This window comes from Sceloporus undulatus, chromosome 3, assembly GCF_019175285.1.
Source record: "Sceloporus undulatus isolate JIND9_A2432 ecotype Alabama chromosome 3, SceUnd_v1.1, whole genome shotgun sequence".
Taxonomy (NCBI): domain Eukaryota; kingdom Metazoa; phylum Chordata; class Lepidosauria; order Squamata; family Phrynosomatidae; genus Sceloporus; species Sceloporus undulatus.
In genome coordinates, this window is record NC_056524.1 from 106,875,123 (window position 1) to 106,891,171 (window position 16,049).

At 36.6% G+C, this 16,049-nt stretch overlaps 1 protein-coding gene across 1 annotated transcript in view; it reads left to right on the forward strand.

Annotated features, from left to right (window-relative positions):
* GRTP1 (growth hormone regulated TBC protein 1) overlaps positions 1–16,049 on the forward strand; it is a 30,682-nt gene that overhangs the window by 3,538 nt on the left and 11,095 nt on the right. Inside the window, 7 exon segments of the mRNA XM_042456343.1 lie at positions 3,566–3,578; positions 3,580–3,603; positions 3,605–3,672; positions 3,674–3,720; positions 7,800–7,958; positions 10,703–10,827; positions 15,167–15,263. Of these exon segments, the coding sequence (XP_042312277.1) occupies positions 3,566–3,578; positions 3,580–3,603; positions 3,605–3,672; positions 3,674–3,720; positions 7,800–7,958; positions 10,703–10,827; positions 15,167–15,263 (533 nt within the window).

Consider the following 16,049-nt stretch of genomic DNA (forward strand, 5'->3'; position numbering starts at 1 on the left):
ATGGAAGACTTGCCCGATCTGGTTGTTCCATTTCATGTAGGTATATTGTTAGTTTTTGATAAAAAGTTTGCTGAAACATGCTGAACTGTTCTTTTTTTTTTTTATGGTGTAGGAATCTATCCCTATTCTTTCCATGTTATTTCTGCCTCTAGTACCAAATTTTCTGTTGAAGAAGTAATGCTTAGGAACACATCTATATCATTTCCTAAGCAATACAGGTATTGATTAGTATGCTGCCATCCAGGAAAAGACTACTTAACCTGCTAGCCATTGAATTTGTATTCTTGGATATATGGAAGAGTGGCTTGAAGAATGGATTCAATGGATTCAGTCCCAAAAGAGCTGAGAAACTTGGTTACTGCTCTCCTTGGATATGTCTCCTGCATAGGGCTGACCCTACCATTAGGCAGAGTAAGGCAGCTACACTGAGGTGGCAGATGCTGAGAGGTAACAGCCCCTAGTTGTTCTGTAATAGAAATTTCAGGAGACACAAAGTTTTAGTCATGGCAGAGCAAAGAATTAGCAGAGGACCTAGTAATTTGAAAATCCATAAATTTATTTTCCAATTGTCAACAAAGGAAACATGAACTCAGTGGAATTTGAGTTCCAAAAAGCTGAGGCCCCGAACAATACAAGATGGCCTAATTTTATAGTAAATTACACAAAGAAGGTCCTTCATCACATTTCATTGGCTAATTACAATTTAAACATACAGAATTCTTACAATCAAGACAGAGATATATGCATATATTATTAACTGCATCATCACTCCTCACCCCTCCCTCAGACATTCAGTAGCTTTCTTTAACCTTCAGCAGTTGCATCTTCTTATCTAAATTGTGAGTGTTATGTCTCTTCGCTGGTGCCAGCTCCTTCCAGGTCAAGATGCACTCTTTATTCTTCTATGCTCCAGTTTCAAGCCTCATTTTAAAACTATTTCTTTGGCTAACAAAGGTGACTCCATCTTTCTATAGCTTTTTATTATAACAGGAAAATTCTGCCACTACAGTTCTTCCTGTGGTCTCCTTGCAACTGTTCCCTTCTGTTGGGAGAATAACATTGTGTATGCCATTGAGTGTGTCTTCTTCTTTTTGTTGTTGTTAATTCCCTTTGAATTGGGTGACCCTGTGGATGAGACATCTTCAATCCTCCCTATTCTCCACTGCTCTGCTTAGGTCTTACAGATTCAGGCCTGTGACCTCACTAATTGAATCTAGCCATCTAGATTTTTAAATGTAAGTTTTAAAACAGAGGCTGCATGGCCATCTCTCAGTGGTGCTTTGATTGTGTATTCCTGCATGGCAAAGGATTGGACTGCTTGGCCCTTGAGATCTCTTCCAACTATGCTTCTGTTCTGTTCTATTCTATCATCTGGCATGTGGTCTTCCTCTCTTTCTACTACTTTTTCTCTTTCCTAGCATTATTGTATTTTCCAGTGATTCATAACTTCTCATGATTTAGCCAAAGTATGACAGCCTCAGTTTAATCATCTTGGCTGAATCTCAAGCACTCTTCTCCAGCACCACATCTCAAATGAGTTGATTTTCTTTTTATCGACATTCTTTACTGTCCAGCTCTCAGATTATTCTAACCTTAGTGCTCCATTGTGTGTCTTTACTCTTTAGGATCTTGTCTCACTCTTTCATGGTTGCCCTTCCCATTCCTAGTCTTCTTTGTATCTCTTGATTGCAGTCTTTTTTTCTGAATCAATGTTTGATCCAAGATGAAGGAAATCTTTAACTTTTTCTGTTTCCTCACTGTACAATATAGGTTGAATTTATGTAGATCTCCTGTGGTCATTATTTCTGTTTTCCTTAAGTTCAACAGAAACCTGCATTTGCACTTTCTTTTTTGACCTTCTTTAGTAATTGTTCCAAGTGATGTTTTCCACTAGTAGTATGGTATCATCTGCATGCCTTAGATTGTGTATGTCTTAGATTGTATGTCATACCTCCCTAAACAGGTAAGCTGCCCACAGAAGTAACAGAGAACCTTACTGCCTTACCAGTGCAGTCAGCTTTGTATGTGGAGTTAGGTGTGGAGAGTGCTATCAAGTTGTTTTACCGCAGGCAGCAAAATGTCCTGGTTCTATGTGCTTAGGTTCATCTTTAAAATAGTGGCTTGTTTGTAACTTTTAATTTACATCCAATAAAAAAAGAATATTGAAAAAAATAAAAATAAAATAGTGGCACTTAAAGATGTCTTGCAGATCCTTTCTTCTTGAGTACATTATGAGATGAAGATTATTTCCTGTAAATGTCTAAAGTCATGGTTTTTCATTTTCTGATTTGGCCATTTGTTCAAGAAGTTAATAATCAGAGTTGGTGGGAACAGAAAGTCAAAGAAATATTTCTGATCCATCTGTTTTGTGTGTATATGTTGTCAGGCAAATAAGCAACCATGCAAACAAAGATTGCATCCATTATGCAGAGTGAGCAGGAGTCCAGGATTTTATGCAAAATAATCACTGCTCTGAAAGGAGCCTTGCCTGGTAGACAGGACCACTTGATTGCTAAAATCAATAGGGCTTCTTTATCTGAGCAAGACATTATGACAGAGCTTTGAAAAGTTACTTTTTGGGAGCAGCTCCCAGCATTCCTTAGCCAGCATAGCCTTAACTAACTTCTCAAGGGTTTAAATCCTGTATTCCTTTACATGAAAAAAAACACAAAGGTCCATTCAACCTTTATTAGGCATACAAAAAAAAGGTTATTAAATAAACTATCCTTTAGGAGGACCAACTTTCATATAATACCGTGTAATATCTAAACACTAAATATGATATGTTTGTTTTGGGGAATACTCTGCTCATTTGTTCTTTTCTGTAGACCATTAGTTTAAAATAAGTAGACTTCACATCATTGGTTCTGACGCTGGTTTATTTAAACTAACCATAGTTAATACAGAATTAGCCAGAGTTCTGTGACACAGGAAGCCATAGTTGTAAAAGCTGTAGTAAACCCTTCAAAAGTCCTTTTCTCCACCACTGGAATGGGGTATGAATTTGGAGGATTAGGCACGCACCTGTCTCATTGAACCATCATTTAGCATGACATACAAATATGGATACAGTGGTTATTTTTTCCTGTAATAAAAGTTTACAATGCTAAGAAAATTAAAGGTTGTAGTGTTCTTTTTATTCCTTTATTTTTGGATCAGTATTGTGAGAACAGAAATGTGAATTTTACTATGGGCGAGGTGAATACTGATGGGGAATGGACATCTCTATTTTTTCTTTCCCTTCCGTTTTTTTGGCATGGGACCCAGAAAAAGTGGAGGTGGAGCCCTTTAGTCCCATTGTTTAGTGGACTGTGTGAAATAACCCAAACTTCCTAATTAAAACATTGGGGAAGAAAAGTCTCAAATTACATTGCCTCGAAACTTACAGAGGGTATCTTGAATTGTTTTAGCGACTGCCAGTTAAGCTTTCCTTTCCTTCACCTTTTCTGAAGTTCAGTTAATTCCCACCAGAGCTGGATCGCTGAGAATTACCTTCTGTTTGGATATAGGAATGGAGCTTATTTAGCTGCATAAAACTAAAATATCTTGTTGTCTTGTATTGCAGAGTGGATCCATATGGGGTTTGAAAGGCCAGCAGACTTTTGACTACTATGCAACATATGAAGAATTCTTTTCTGGATACTTAGTAGTACTCACTAGAAGAGCAATTAATGGTCCAAACTTTTAAGGGAAATAATAGTGTACCTAAAAGCTTAAAAGGTAGAGTCATATGTTGTAGGATTTTACTATAGGAAAGCACACTTCAAATGAAAAGCGGTTTTGACCTTGGTTACTCTTCGTTAATTCCTTCCCCTCCATTTACTTAAACTATTGTTAAGAAGACCTTTTCTATACAATGTCTTATATGTATCTGATTGTGTTTGCCTCTCATGTTCAAAATTTATAGTTGAATTTGAGATATATTCCATTAGCAAATTTGCCTGAATGAATATAATGGGTGAAAAACAGGAGAGAGATTAACTCACAGAGTTGACAATGATAACTGATGGATTGGTTTCATTTCTCTGTTGTCTTTGTCCTTGTAATTAATTTAACCTGATTGCTTCTCTGCCTGTCAGAGAACATGCAGTAGTTGTTTGTTGCAAACTACTAGTACAGTAAGTTATCATGGACAGAAAGTGTCTTGGCACTGTCCCTTTCTCCTAAAATCTGACATATTTAGAAATTCAGACTTTCACATGTAAGTCATTACAAAAACACTTCAATGTTCCGATATCAAAATTGATTGATACCATCCAAAGAATCCAAATCAATGAGATTAAACTGTTGGTTTGAGAGGGAGCCACATAACAAAGTTTTATGATGAATACAGAGACAATAAATCCTGAATTTTGAAGCAAATTGAAGGTTTATTGCATTAGGATATCCATGGTTCTCATGGTTTGAATCATAAAAATAAGAATTCTCAGTCTTCTGCAGCTTCTTTCTCTGTGAAAAGAGTCAGGTGTGTTCATGTCTCACTGTTTGTATGACAAGTTAACTGCTGGGAAGATAACATATAATTATAAAGTTATCTGTACATATGGAAGCGCTGTAACCAGCTAAGTGAGCAGGTGTGATAGACTGTTGATGTCCTCATCGTTTTGTGCAATAAGCTAGCAATAGAGACCAAACTGGAAATTGTTAAGTTAAGTGTAACTGAGAAAATATTTATAGATTTTTAAAGGTTATTTCCATGGTTGTTAGTTCTTCGCAGATTCCTGAGTTCTAGCAATATATTCTGGGCACCCAGGTACTTCCTTGGATATTCTCAATAAATTATTATTAATGCATATTAAAACAAAATATAAAAATATATATTCTGTCATCATCCATAACAACATATAACTTATAACAACCTACTACATGATGGTGGAATAAAAGAAGAGTTGAGAATAGAAGAGAAAAGAAAAGAAGAAAAAATAGAAAAGGGAAAGGGAGGGAAGGAAGAGGGAAAAAGTAAGAGAGGAAAATTTTGGAGAGGAGAAAAAAAAGAGGAAAAGTAAAAAAGTAAAAACAGTATAACATAACACCTATTGAGACAACATAACCTTATAACAGTTGACACACCAGTCTACATTCACAGTGAACAGTAACAAGTTGTGCAAAGACACTTGATTCACTCAGAGAGAAAAGAAAAACATTCAATACTTCCTATTGCTGTTCTTAAGTTATACCTTCAGATTCTATCTTGTGTTAAGTAAGATCTTTATATCTTCATATCCAATAATGTTTCTTTTCACCTTTGTTTCATTAGTTTAATTTTACCCACTTCCTTGGATATTCTCACTACTTGATAATCTTATAAAGTTTGACTTCAGTTTAATTAGAAAATACATGTTGTCTCTTTGAAAGATTCATTTAGCAAGTTTTCTTGATAAAGTTTTAAACTTGTAATCTTGAATGTTTATGGTTGGGCTCAGACACAGACAGAATAGTTTGTGGGTGTGTGGATACATTCTTACAGAATCAGTTTGGTAATGGCAGGTAGTGGGTAGTTTATTTCAATTTAAAACGGAAATACAGTATTTTTAAAAGCATACACTCCACAAAAGACTCTTACAAAGTTATGCATTAATAGACTTTTTTTTGTAATTTCTAGCAGAGAAGCACGGTCCCTTAAATGGGCTACTTTGTTTTGTTTTGTTTACAGGAGGCCTGTGGGTCTGTTGTCTTAATGACAGCCAGTGTTTCAGAATAATGAATGTATGATAAGCTGCAGGGCTGTTTTCTCCTTGTGTGGGCCACCAAAGCCATAAAGGCTGTCTCTGCTTGCAGCATCTGATATAAAAGTGTTCAAACTGGCTTTGCTTTCAGAATCAATAGCCATGATGGGAAAGGGTCAGCTGCAAAGACAAAAGAGACATTATAGGAACAGTATTCAAATGTGGTGCTTTTATTCTTAGCTATAAATATGTAAATATTATAATAGCACAAGCAAAGAAATGGTAATACATATTTTTCCCAGATACATTTTTTTTTAAAGATAGGGTTGCCATTTGGGTATCAGGATATGTAGTATTTTGGGTGGTGAATTTTACACCTGCAATGAAATTGTAAGGTTTTTTTCTATATTCCTAAAGCAAATTGTGCATTATGAAATATTTGAAGAGTTGAATTCACTTTCATCCATTTCACTATATTATATATTATCTACAATTCTTTATTGGGCTAATTGTTCACATAGCCATTAATTACATTAAATATTTATCTTGTAGCACCTTTGAGAATAGCTGAAAGGAAAAAATTGGCAGCATGAGCTTTCATAGACTTCAGTCTACTTCATCTGAGGAAGTAGACTGAAGTCTACAAAAGCTCATGCTGCCAATTTCTTTCAGGTAGTCTCAAAGGTGCTACAAGATCTCTACATACAAACACAGCTATATCTTTGAATTAAATATTTATGTTAGCATTGGCATCAATGGACAGTAAATGATTAAGCATGATGTTTCCAAACAGAATCATACTTTCTCCCTGTGTGTTGTGTTGCCCAACAAAATTTCTGGTATGTTGGCACATCAGCAGGGGACCTGTGGTAGTGGAGATGTGGAGGGCAGCAAAAATAGCAGAATCTGAGTTGTTTATCCCTTAGTTTAGGCACACTTACTTTATTTTTGTACATTTGGATATTTGCATTGTTTCCTCAACCATTAACACACACACACCAAATTTACCCATTTAATATCCATTTAATGTTGATATTACAATGCTGGTGTTTTGCTTACCAGACCTTTTGAGGAAACAAGGGCCTGGTGAGCTCATTCTATTTCAAGATGAACATTTTTTCTCTCTATGACACTGTATGAACCTGGGTGTCGTGGTTCCTACCATCCCACAGACCCAAGAACAAGACCATGAGCAGCAACATGCAGATGCTATGCTTTGGTCAGACAGAACAAAGATTGTGTGGGTTGCTAAAGCAGAACTGGCAATCATGCACTCTTCAAGGATCCTTAGCTAGCATAGGAATTGCTGAGAAAAGCTGGGACTTGCAGATCATTAGCATCAGAGGGGGAGGGCTTGCATAATTCCTACCCCTGAGTTAAAGGGAAGCATATAGCTTTGCTCCAGTCCATTTATAGGTCTTCACAATTAAGAAGTCACAGCAGTGCTTGGAGATCAGGGAAGGACACAGAGGTGTCAAGAGGGTGAAAGAGATGGTACAGAGCAAGGCAAAACAATAATAATATTAAAAATAATTACCTTGCTTATTTTCCTAATTCATACAAGGGCTAAAGAGTGTGCATTCATTTTTGTCTTATCCCTCCACCTCTGGGTTTTTAGTAATCTAAAAAGGCTTTGGAGTAGTCTACCAGCACACACACACACAGCAATGATATTTTCACTTGTTCCTGAGATTTTCTGTTTTTCTTAGAAGCTGGAAGAAAACCCAAGGGCTATCCAGCCCAACCCCCTGTCAAGCAAGAAGACACAATCAAACCACTCCCAATATATGGCCATCCAGCCTCTGTTTAAAAATCTCCAAAGAACGAAACTCCATCACTCTCTGAGGCAGCATGTTCCACTTTCAAAAAGCTCTTATCACCAGGAAGCTCTTCCTGATAGAATCTCTTTTCCTAGTTGTTTGAATCCATTGTTTTATGTCCTAGTCTCTGGAGAAGCAGGAATCAAGGATTCACCCAGCTTTTTAATGGTTTTAATGCATTGAAATATATTTCTTTTTAATGAATTCACCAGTAATTAAGATTTTTTTAATCCCCTTAATATACTATATCCTCTGTCTTACACAAATAGAAAATTTCTCTTCATATAATATATATATATATTTGTGTTTGCAGCAAAACGCTATATCAGGAAAGGCATTCCCAATGAGCACCGTCCACTGGTTTGGATGGTGGTCAGTGGTGCTCAGACACACATGGAACAAAACCCTGGATACTACCAGAAGTTACTTGATGGAGACAAAAATGACAAGCTGGTGGAAACAATTAAAACAGGTTAGCTTCTAAATACATTTATATATGTATATTTTGTCTGAATACCTAGAAGCTTGTAGTGCAGGCAATTTTGGCCTTGGATTGACATATGGAGATGTGTGAATGGATTGTTCTTATACATACTCCTTTTGGCAGATACAGCAAGGAACTTTTTCTTGACAATTTCTCTGCCTGTTTCATCCTTATGTGCACAGTTATTTTAGCTAAGTTCCTGGTGTTGTCTTTTACATATAGCTCTCTTGGTAGTAGAGTTTCAGTCCCCACAGGTGTAAAAAGCCATAGTTTATAGAATAACTTTCTTACTGCCGTATTACAGATGACTTTTTTTAAAAAAAAGTGTGTGAAATGATGGTGGTAGTGGCTAAGCTTGGATATTGGCAGTCAAGTGTTTTTCCAGTTATGTGGCTGGAATAATGACTTGAATAGTTAAAGCTGATGTCCTATGCTGTTATCACATAGTCAACCGTTCTGAGTTGGTGCCCTCCAAATGTGTTGGGACTTCATCTGCCATCATTCCCAGCTAGCATGGCTTATTGGGAAAGGCTGGATAGTATGCTGTTTCTGAAGGGCAAGTCTTTTGAAGTTCTTTCCCTACATCATTTGTATTTTAATTAATTCAAGATTGAAGTGAAAATAACATTAAAAAAATAACTATGACTTATAAAAAAGATTCTAGTAGCCTTTGTTTAGATAGGTGGTGGAGGAAAGTTGACCTAAGACAAACTTCTCCAATCGGGTGTGGGGTTCATTTTTGAATATGGCGTAATGGAAACTTAAGGTAATCAGGCTGATGCAACAATCTATGCAAAGAAGCTTCCTGTTCATAGTACCAGTGTTCCAGGTAAGTGGTTAAAGTGATTATTCAAGGTCATCTTAACAGGCTAATCTTTGAACTCCAAAACACAGACGAGAAACCTAGTCTCCTTTCTGTTCCTAGAAAACATACAAAAGGATTATGTTAAATCAATGAACAATTAGGTGAAATAAGGATATACAAAATGAATAAAAGATGTTCAGAAGACTATTTTGGTATATAGAGAGATAAAAATAATTTGGGACACTTCACACACTTTTATAGGTTTAGAAGAGACATCCTTTGAAGCATCCCTTATGTCTTCCTGTTAGCTCCATTTCTCATTATAATAGACTCCCTCTAGAAATTTCTGAGGGTTTTTGTTGATACAAACATCTAACCACAGTGTTCCCTTTTATTAAGATTTAAGTGCCACTACATGTCCCCCCTTTCAGCTTGAATATATAGGACCATTTCACATTACTATTCATTTTGTTTTCTACAGTAAATATATAATAGACTAAATTCTTTTGTAGGACCTGAATAGAGTGATCCTGTTGATTCGGTGGCATTTACTTATATGTTGACCTATAATTCAACAATTGATTGAATGAGTCTGCTCTAGTTGGGACTAACCAACAGGGTGTCAGCCAATGTATAGTTGTAACATGTAATAAATAGCACATGCATCTTTTACAGATCTCTTAAGAAATTCAGTCACAACACATTCATAGTGTGAAACACTAAGGAGTATTCGAGTCCCAGCTTTGGGGGAAGGGCAGGCTATAAATAAAGATGATAATAATATTTATAGGGTTTTTTAAACCAAAGAAAATGATCTAGATCTTGAGCCATTTCTAATTATTCATTTAAGAACAGAAACCTTGTTCTATTAATTCAATATTTGTGGTGTCTAGGTTAACGTGACAGTGTTTAGGCAAAATTGGATTAAAATTGGATTGCCAGTGGAGAAATAACTGTTTCAATATTCAGCTATATCACAAGAGTTTGGAGTGAACCACAAATTGAACTCTTTACATACTGAAAAGGTTTTCCTGGCTTTTGCTTTCCACTTACGTAAAACAACATGGGTTTTTTTTTTCATTTATGAAAATTAAGCTACATAAAAAATTAAGCTACATAAAAGAATTGAGCAGTGCATTTTTTTGACAATTTAAATCTGTGCTGGCCTGTTTTATTAGTTCTGCTTGCCTGGAATTAATATGGGAGTTTAAGTAAGAGAATTACAGTTGCCCCTCCTAACTTGCGGATCTGAGATCCACGCCCTCGAATATCTGCGGAGGGACGACCTCCGCTATTTGCAATGGTGTGCTGTGCACACATGGGCATGCCCCATTCAAGCCTATGGGGCTTGAATATGCGTGAGCCTCTGTTTTCTCTTCCAGAATGGATTCCCTACAAAAACAGAGGGCCAACTGTAGTCATATTTTATCCAATGTAACATTGCTAACATAGGTTAGTATCTGTATTTTATCTGCTCTCTGCTCCTTTAGTTTCATTAAAACTATTAAAGTGTCTATTAAGGCTGTAAAACCAGCATACTTACCAGGAAGTATGTTTTATTGAACTAATTGGGAATTACTTTTAAATAAATGGGCTTATGTTGGAAAGGTACAATTGTTTGCATAAGTGCCTTTGATTTCAATGTGCACATCTCTCTCTTTTGTATTGTATTTGAAGACTGTAATCCTTTCAGTAAATTTACACACATAACTCCAGTTGCCTTCAGTATGTTTTGTGGGTGCACAAGTGAGTATGGATTGGATTGCAGTCTTCAAATGTATTCCAAAGTGATTAGAACAAATGTCTGTAGGAAATATTTCATCATTCATTATCTGCAAGGGTGGAATGGATGATTTAAATCCTAAGACATTGTTCCATGGTCCAAATGGCTTTGTAGATATTTTAAATTGTTTGTTTCTTTTTTTAGACATGAATAGGACATTTCCAGATAATATAAGATTCCGCAAAACTGCTGACCCCTGTTTACAGAAAACACTGTACAATGTTTTAGTGGCATATGGACACCATAATCAGTCAGTGGGATACTGCCAGGTATGTAACTTTAAGAAGGCAAGTATATGTTACCTCTGAAGTAGGAACAATTAACATTGTAGTAGGCATGAATGTGATGCAGCCAGTGTAGGTTTCACAGACTGAATAATTTCTTTGTGGCATTTTCATATTTTAATACTCAGAATGTTAGCAATTTCCAGTTGCCTTCCTTCATGTATACCTTTCTAACCCAGTCCAAAATAGTCCCTAATACAATTGGCTTCCTCACATCTGGGGTTTACTTGGCTTCATTTCAAAAACATTCTCAGAAATAGTAAACTAACATTGCATGTTGAACATGCTCCTTCTTTCAGTATCAGATTTGACAGAAGGAAAGGTTGGGGGTGGAAGAAGCACAGGCTCAGCATAAAGAGTATGGGCAGAATGCATCTAGGTATGCAACTTGGGATATTTCTTTCGTATATATCTTATAAATGCTCTGTTGGAAGGCTCTTTTCTTGACTTCAAATGAGCATAAGACCAAATTAGCCTGGAGACCAGAACCCAAGACTGAAGAATATTTCTTGGCCACAGTTGAGCATATGATCAAATTAGCCTGGAGACTAGAACCCAAGACTGAAGAACATTTTTTGGCCACAGTCATGTGAGCAGCAGTTAGTGCCACAACACATAAAGTGTCTTTTGAGCTTGGTAAGTGGGGTAGAAGTTTACTATTCCTGAAGCACTTACCCATAACTTGAACAGTGTAAAGCTCAGTGCATCAGTGTCCCACTGAAGTCCCTTCAGTGATGTAGGTCAAAAGTATTTTACAGTGTCATTGTGTTCATAATTGCTATGGACAACAGAACCAGACTATGATCAAAACAGTATAGATATCACAAAATAAATGTGAAGCATATAATATAAAGATAATGTTATGTAATGCTATATAAAAGTATATGTACAAATAACCATTTTATATGCTATAAATAATATATTAAAGCAAGTAATGTACAATGACATATACAACATATAAAATAAACATGAACAATAGTAAGTACAGTGGGCCCTCTCCTTACGCAGGGGATCCGTTCCAGATCCCCCCCGCATAAGGGAAAATCCACCTATGCTCAAGCCCCATAGAAAATAATGGGGTGAGTGCATGTGACAGAGCAGTGCACATGTACCATGGGCGTACGCACCATTGTTTCCCTCCCTAAGTGGCTTCCGTGTAAACTGGAAGTTGCGTAAAATGCATCTCCGCGTGGCGCAGGCGCACTCTACAAGTACATAAAGGCTTCAGTACAATGAAAAAGCACATCAATAGTAATGAACTATAATTTCCATACACTTGGTTCTATTGTCTGCAAAAGGTGAGTGCTATTGTGTATCTTTCCTTAATTGCTGTGGCCCATTGGCCAAATGTCTGGTTATAAGGCTTCTGTACTTAAACTGTCTGGTCTTTGGATGGCAGACATGAATTATTGTATATTAGATATCAAAACATCTTGGTAGAAAGAGCAAGTATGGCGTAGTGGTTTGAGTGTTGGACTATGACTTTGGAGACCAGTGTTTGAATGCTGACTTGGCCATGTAAACCCAGTGAGTGACCTTGTGCATTACACTCTCTTAGCCTCAGAGGATGACAATGGCAACCCCCCTCAAAAGAAACTTGCCAAGAAAACCCTGTGATAGGGTCACCTTAGGGCTGCCGTAAGTTGGAAACAACTTGAAGTCACACATCAATAACAGTGACAACTTGGTAAAACTTACCAGGGCTTGCCTAGAGTCAACCACATGCCATGATGAAGCAGCAGAGTAGTGGTTTGCAGATGTCCACAAACTCATGGCACATGCATGCATAATAATAATAATAATAATAATAATAATAATAATAATAATAATAATATATTGCACATAGGGCTGCTGGCCAAAAGGAGGGGGAGTCTCTCATTTGATCCAGTGGTGGTATAATGATTTGAGTCCTGGACCCATTAAACATCACTGAAAGCTAGTAAAACTCATTAAACGCCCAGAAGAAGAATGTTGTTCTTTGCTTGGTTCTAAAAAAAGCATCAAGGAGTGGAATCCCATGGGTGGAGCACTGCCATTTTAAGAAGGACCAAGACAGCCAGAATGATACAGTATAGTGGTTTGAGTGTCGGACTGGGATACCCAGGTTCAAATCCTTGTTCAGCCACAGAAATCCATTGGGTGATGTTGACCAAGTCAGATACTCTCAGCCTCACAGTAAGGCAATGACAAACCACTGAACAAGTCTTGTTAAGAAATGTCTCTGATAAATTTGTTGAAGATGTGCCATAAGTCAGAAATGACATGAAGGCATACAACAGACAACAAACTTGTTCTTAGTACTACAGGATTAGATCATAAATCATACAAAGCAGGAATAGGCAAATTATGGCCTTCCAGATTATGGTTGGGCTACAGTACTTGCCAGAGGGGGGCTAATATTGTGGTTCAGATCATTATCTAGAGCTGTAGTTCTCCAACTTTGGTCCTCCAACCTTGGTCAGCTTTATCAGTGACCTGGGATTCTGGGAAATGAATTTCAAATCATCTGGTGGAAGAAAGTTTGAGAACCCACTGGTCTAGTTATCCAACCTGTTTCAAAAGAGCAATGCTGAATCCTCTTACTTTAGCCTCATTGGATTGTGACCTAATCTGTAAAACAAACTACCAGTTTTCTCCAAAAGTAACTGTAAATCAGTAGATCTGTTAGCAGACAATGGAGCATTTTTAAAAGAAAGCAGAAACCTGAATTGTATTGGTATTTCCAACAAGAGAAGACCCATTGAATCATGAGATTTACACAAATGTTATTTGAACATTTCACAGCTAATTCAGTGGGTCTGTTTCATTGGGATTAACCAATAGATTTCAGGCCAAAGTCTTTCCAGTTGAATAAAAGAATCTGTATGCTAAAATATGAATAATGTAAGGGTAGGGGGCCGATTGCTTTGCTTCTTAAATACCCACTAAGTACAGAAAACAGTGTATGCAATTGTGTATAACCTGGGCTTGGCTTTCAGGGTCTTTGTAACGCTTCTCAGTGCACTAATGTTAATGCATCATACCACTGGCTTGTTTTGAGAAATGTAACTGTGAACTTTCTCTTAGAAGAGTTAAGCAGAGTTTTGGTTTGCTATTATGTGCAACAGTTCTGTCTTATGCTGGCCTGTACAATTAGTGAATGTGTTTTCTCCCTCAATATCTTCTGAGGGGCAGCCTTTTGTGCCTGTTACAGTTTTTAACTTGCCAAATACCCCTCTGTCACCATGGTTGCTATTATCAAGCAAACTGACAGAGTGTGATGACTGAAAAGAGATTGTCAGAGTTAGAGTGCAAATACCCACAACAACACTGTACAGTTTTTACAACAGCTGTTGGCTTTTTACAGACAGGCTGGGTGTGTGTGCTGTGAGGGATTTGTTGGAGGGTGCCCATTAGATGGGAACAGATGGTTATGAACTCCTGGAATGTGAAAAGACAATTGGTCTATTTGAATTAACTGAAACTTTAAAGGTGGAGGGGAATACAGTATTAGTATTTTCCAAGAATCTTCTGTATTTGGCTTTTCTTTTCTGCTTGAGCCTAAATTGGTGCTGTTTGTGAGATAAAAACGGAAGTATATTACTTTCCCCGCATGGAAGAGCATGGTAAGAAGATAAAAAACAAATAGTGAAAGAGGATCAGGGAGGATTCAAAAGAAAAAGGAGAAACCAGACACGAATACAAAAGATAGACTTGAGCAAGTGCAACCGATACTAGTAGTCATGAATATTTTAAAACAATGTTACAATTCAGAATTTCCTGAATAGACGTTTTTGTGATTGCGTGCCATGTGTTGCAAAAGAAACCCAAGTTTTCCTGCATTAAAAAACAATAAGCTGCACAAACATAGCAAAATATTGTTAAAAAATCCCAAACTAACTCATTTACATTAACCTGAGTGTATACACTTCCAAAATTACTTTGTCGAAGTTTTAATCAACCTTCTTCAACCTTTTGCCCTTCAGACTTGTCAAATTGCAACTCTCTATAATCTTCAGGCAGTTGTAATGAACACAGTGTTGCTCAAAGTGATAGTGCATTAGTACTGGTCAAGTAGGTTTAAATAAATAGAATGGATGAAATTTATTGTGGTCTTTAGACAAACACATAGAAACAAAAATTAAAAAATACAGTACAGTACTGTACAGTATAAAATATAACAGAGTGTAATAATATAAAATCACTGAAACATCACCACATGAAAACTGAAGTAAAATAATATTTGGTCAGAAGTTATTATTTTGGTGACAGTTTTTGGCAGCTGCATCAAACCTAAATAGATTTTTCTTTTTCCTTTTCTTTAAAAAAAAAAACAAAACCTTAGGGTATGAATTTCATAGCTGGCTACCTGATTCTTATAACAAGAAATGAGGAGCAGTCCTTCTGGTTGTTAGATGCTCTCATTGGTCGAATATTGCCTGGTATGTCCTATTTTAATATTCTATGTTGCTGTTAATTTTCTGTGTTTATTTTTAAATGGTAGCAATACATGTCTATAGCTTTTCCCTTATGATGACCTGCTTTCACACTGCATTGTGACTATCCTTTCCATGTAGAGGAAACCCTAAGTTCCAACTCAAAATTTATTTAATGTACCACAGACTAAAAAGATGGTTTGAATGAATTTACAGGTATAATTAATAAACCTCTGAAAAATAAGATCCTTTTAATAAAGTATTTTCATGCCTTCCCAGCCTCCCTTTCCTCTTTGTCCTCTGTCTAGTTGGAAGAATTTTTTAAGTAGCACCAACATTAGAAAGACAGTAAAGGAGGGCTGGAGAAATACAGACTTTCATGCCAGGCTAAAGCAGGGTGTCTGCAGTAAACAATATAATAAAGCTTGAACTGAGAAACAATGGGTTTCTTCTGTAGCGGTAATTTGCCATTGACTTCTTACCACACCTGCTATTCTCCCTTCCAAGTAATAAACATGGCTGACCTTGCTTAGCTTCTGATATTAGATGGGAACTGGTGCCTCAATTATGAGAGGGAGAAATATTTTCTAAAACAATATAAGAATGCTGTTACCCTGGGAAATCACATACATGACTATATAACAAAAATTTAAATTGTATTTGCTCTTTATTCTAAGGCGGAGAAGGACTGTTTAATATCACAAATTAGGAAAGAATAATCGGAAAATAGCTATATTTTATTCTGTGTGGTATTGTACATCGTGTATAGCAGTTTTAACCTAAAAATAAAAA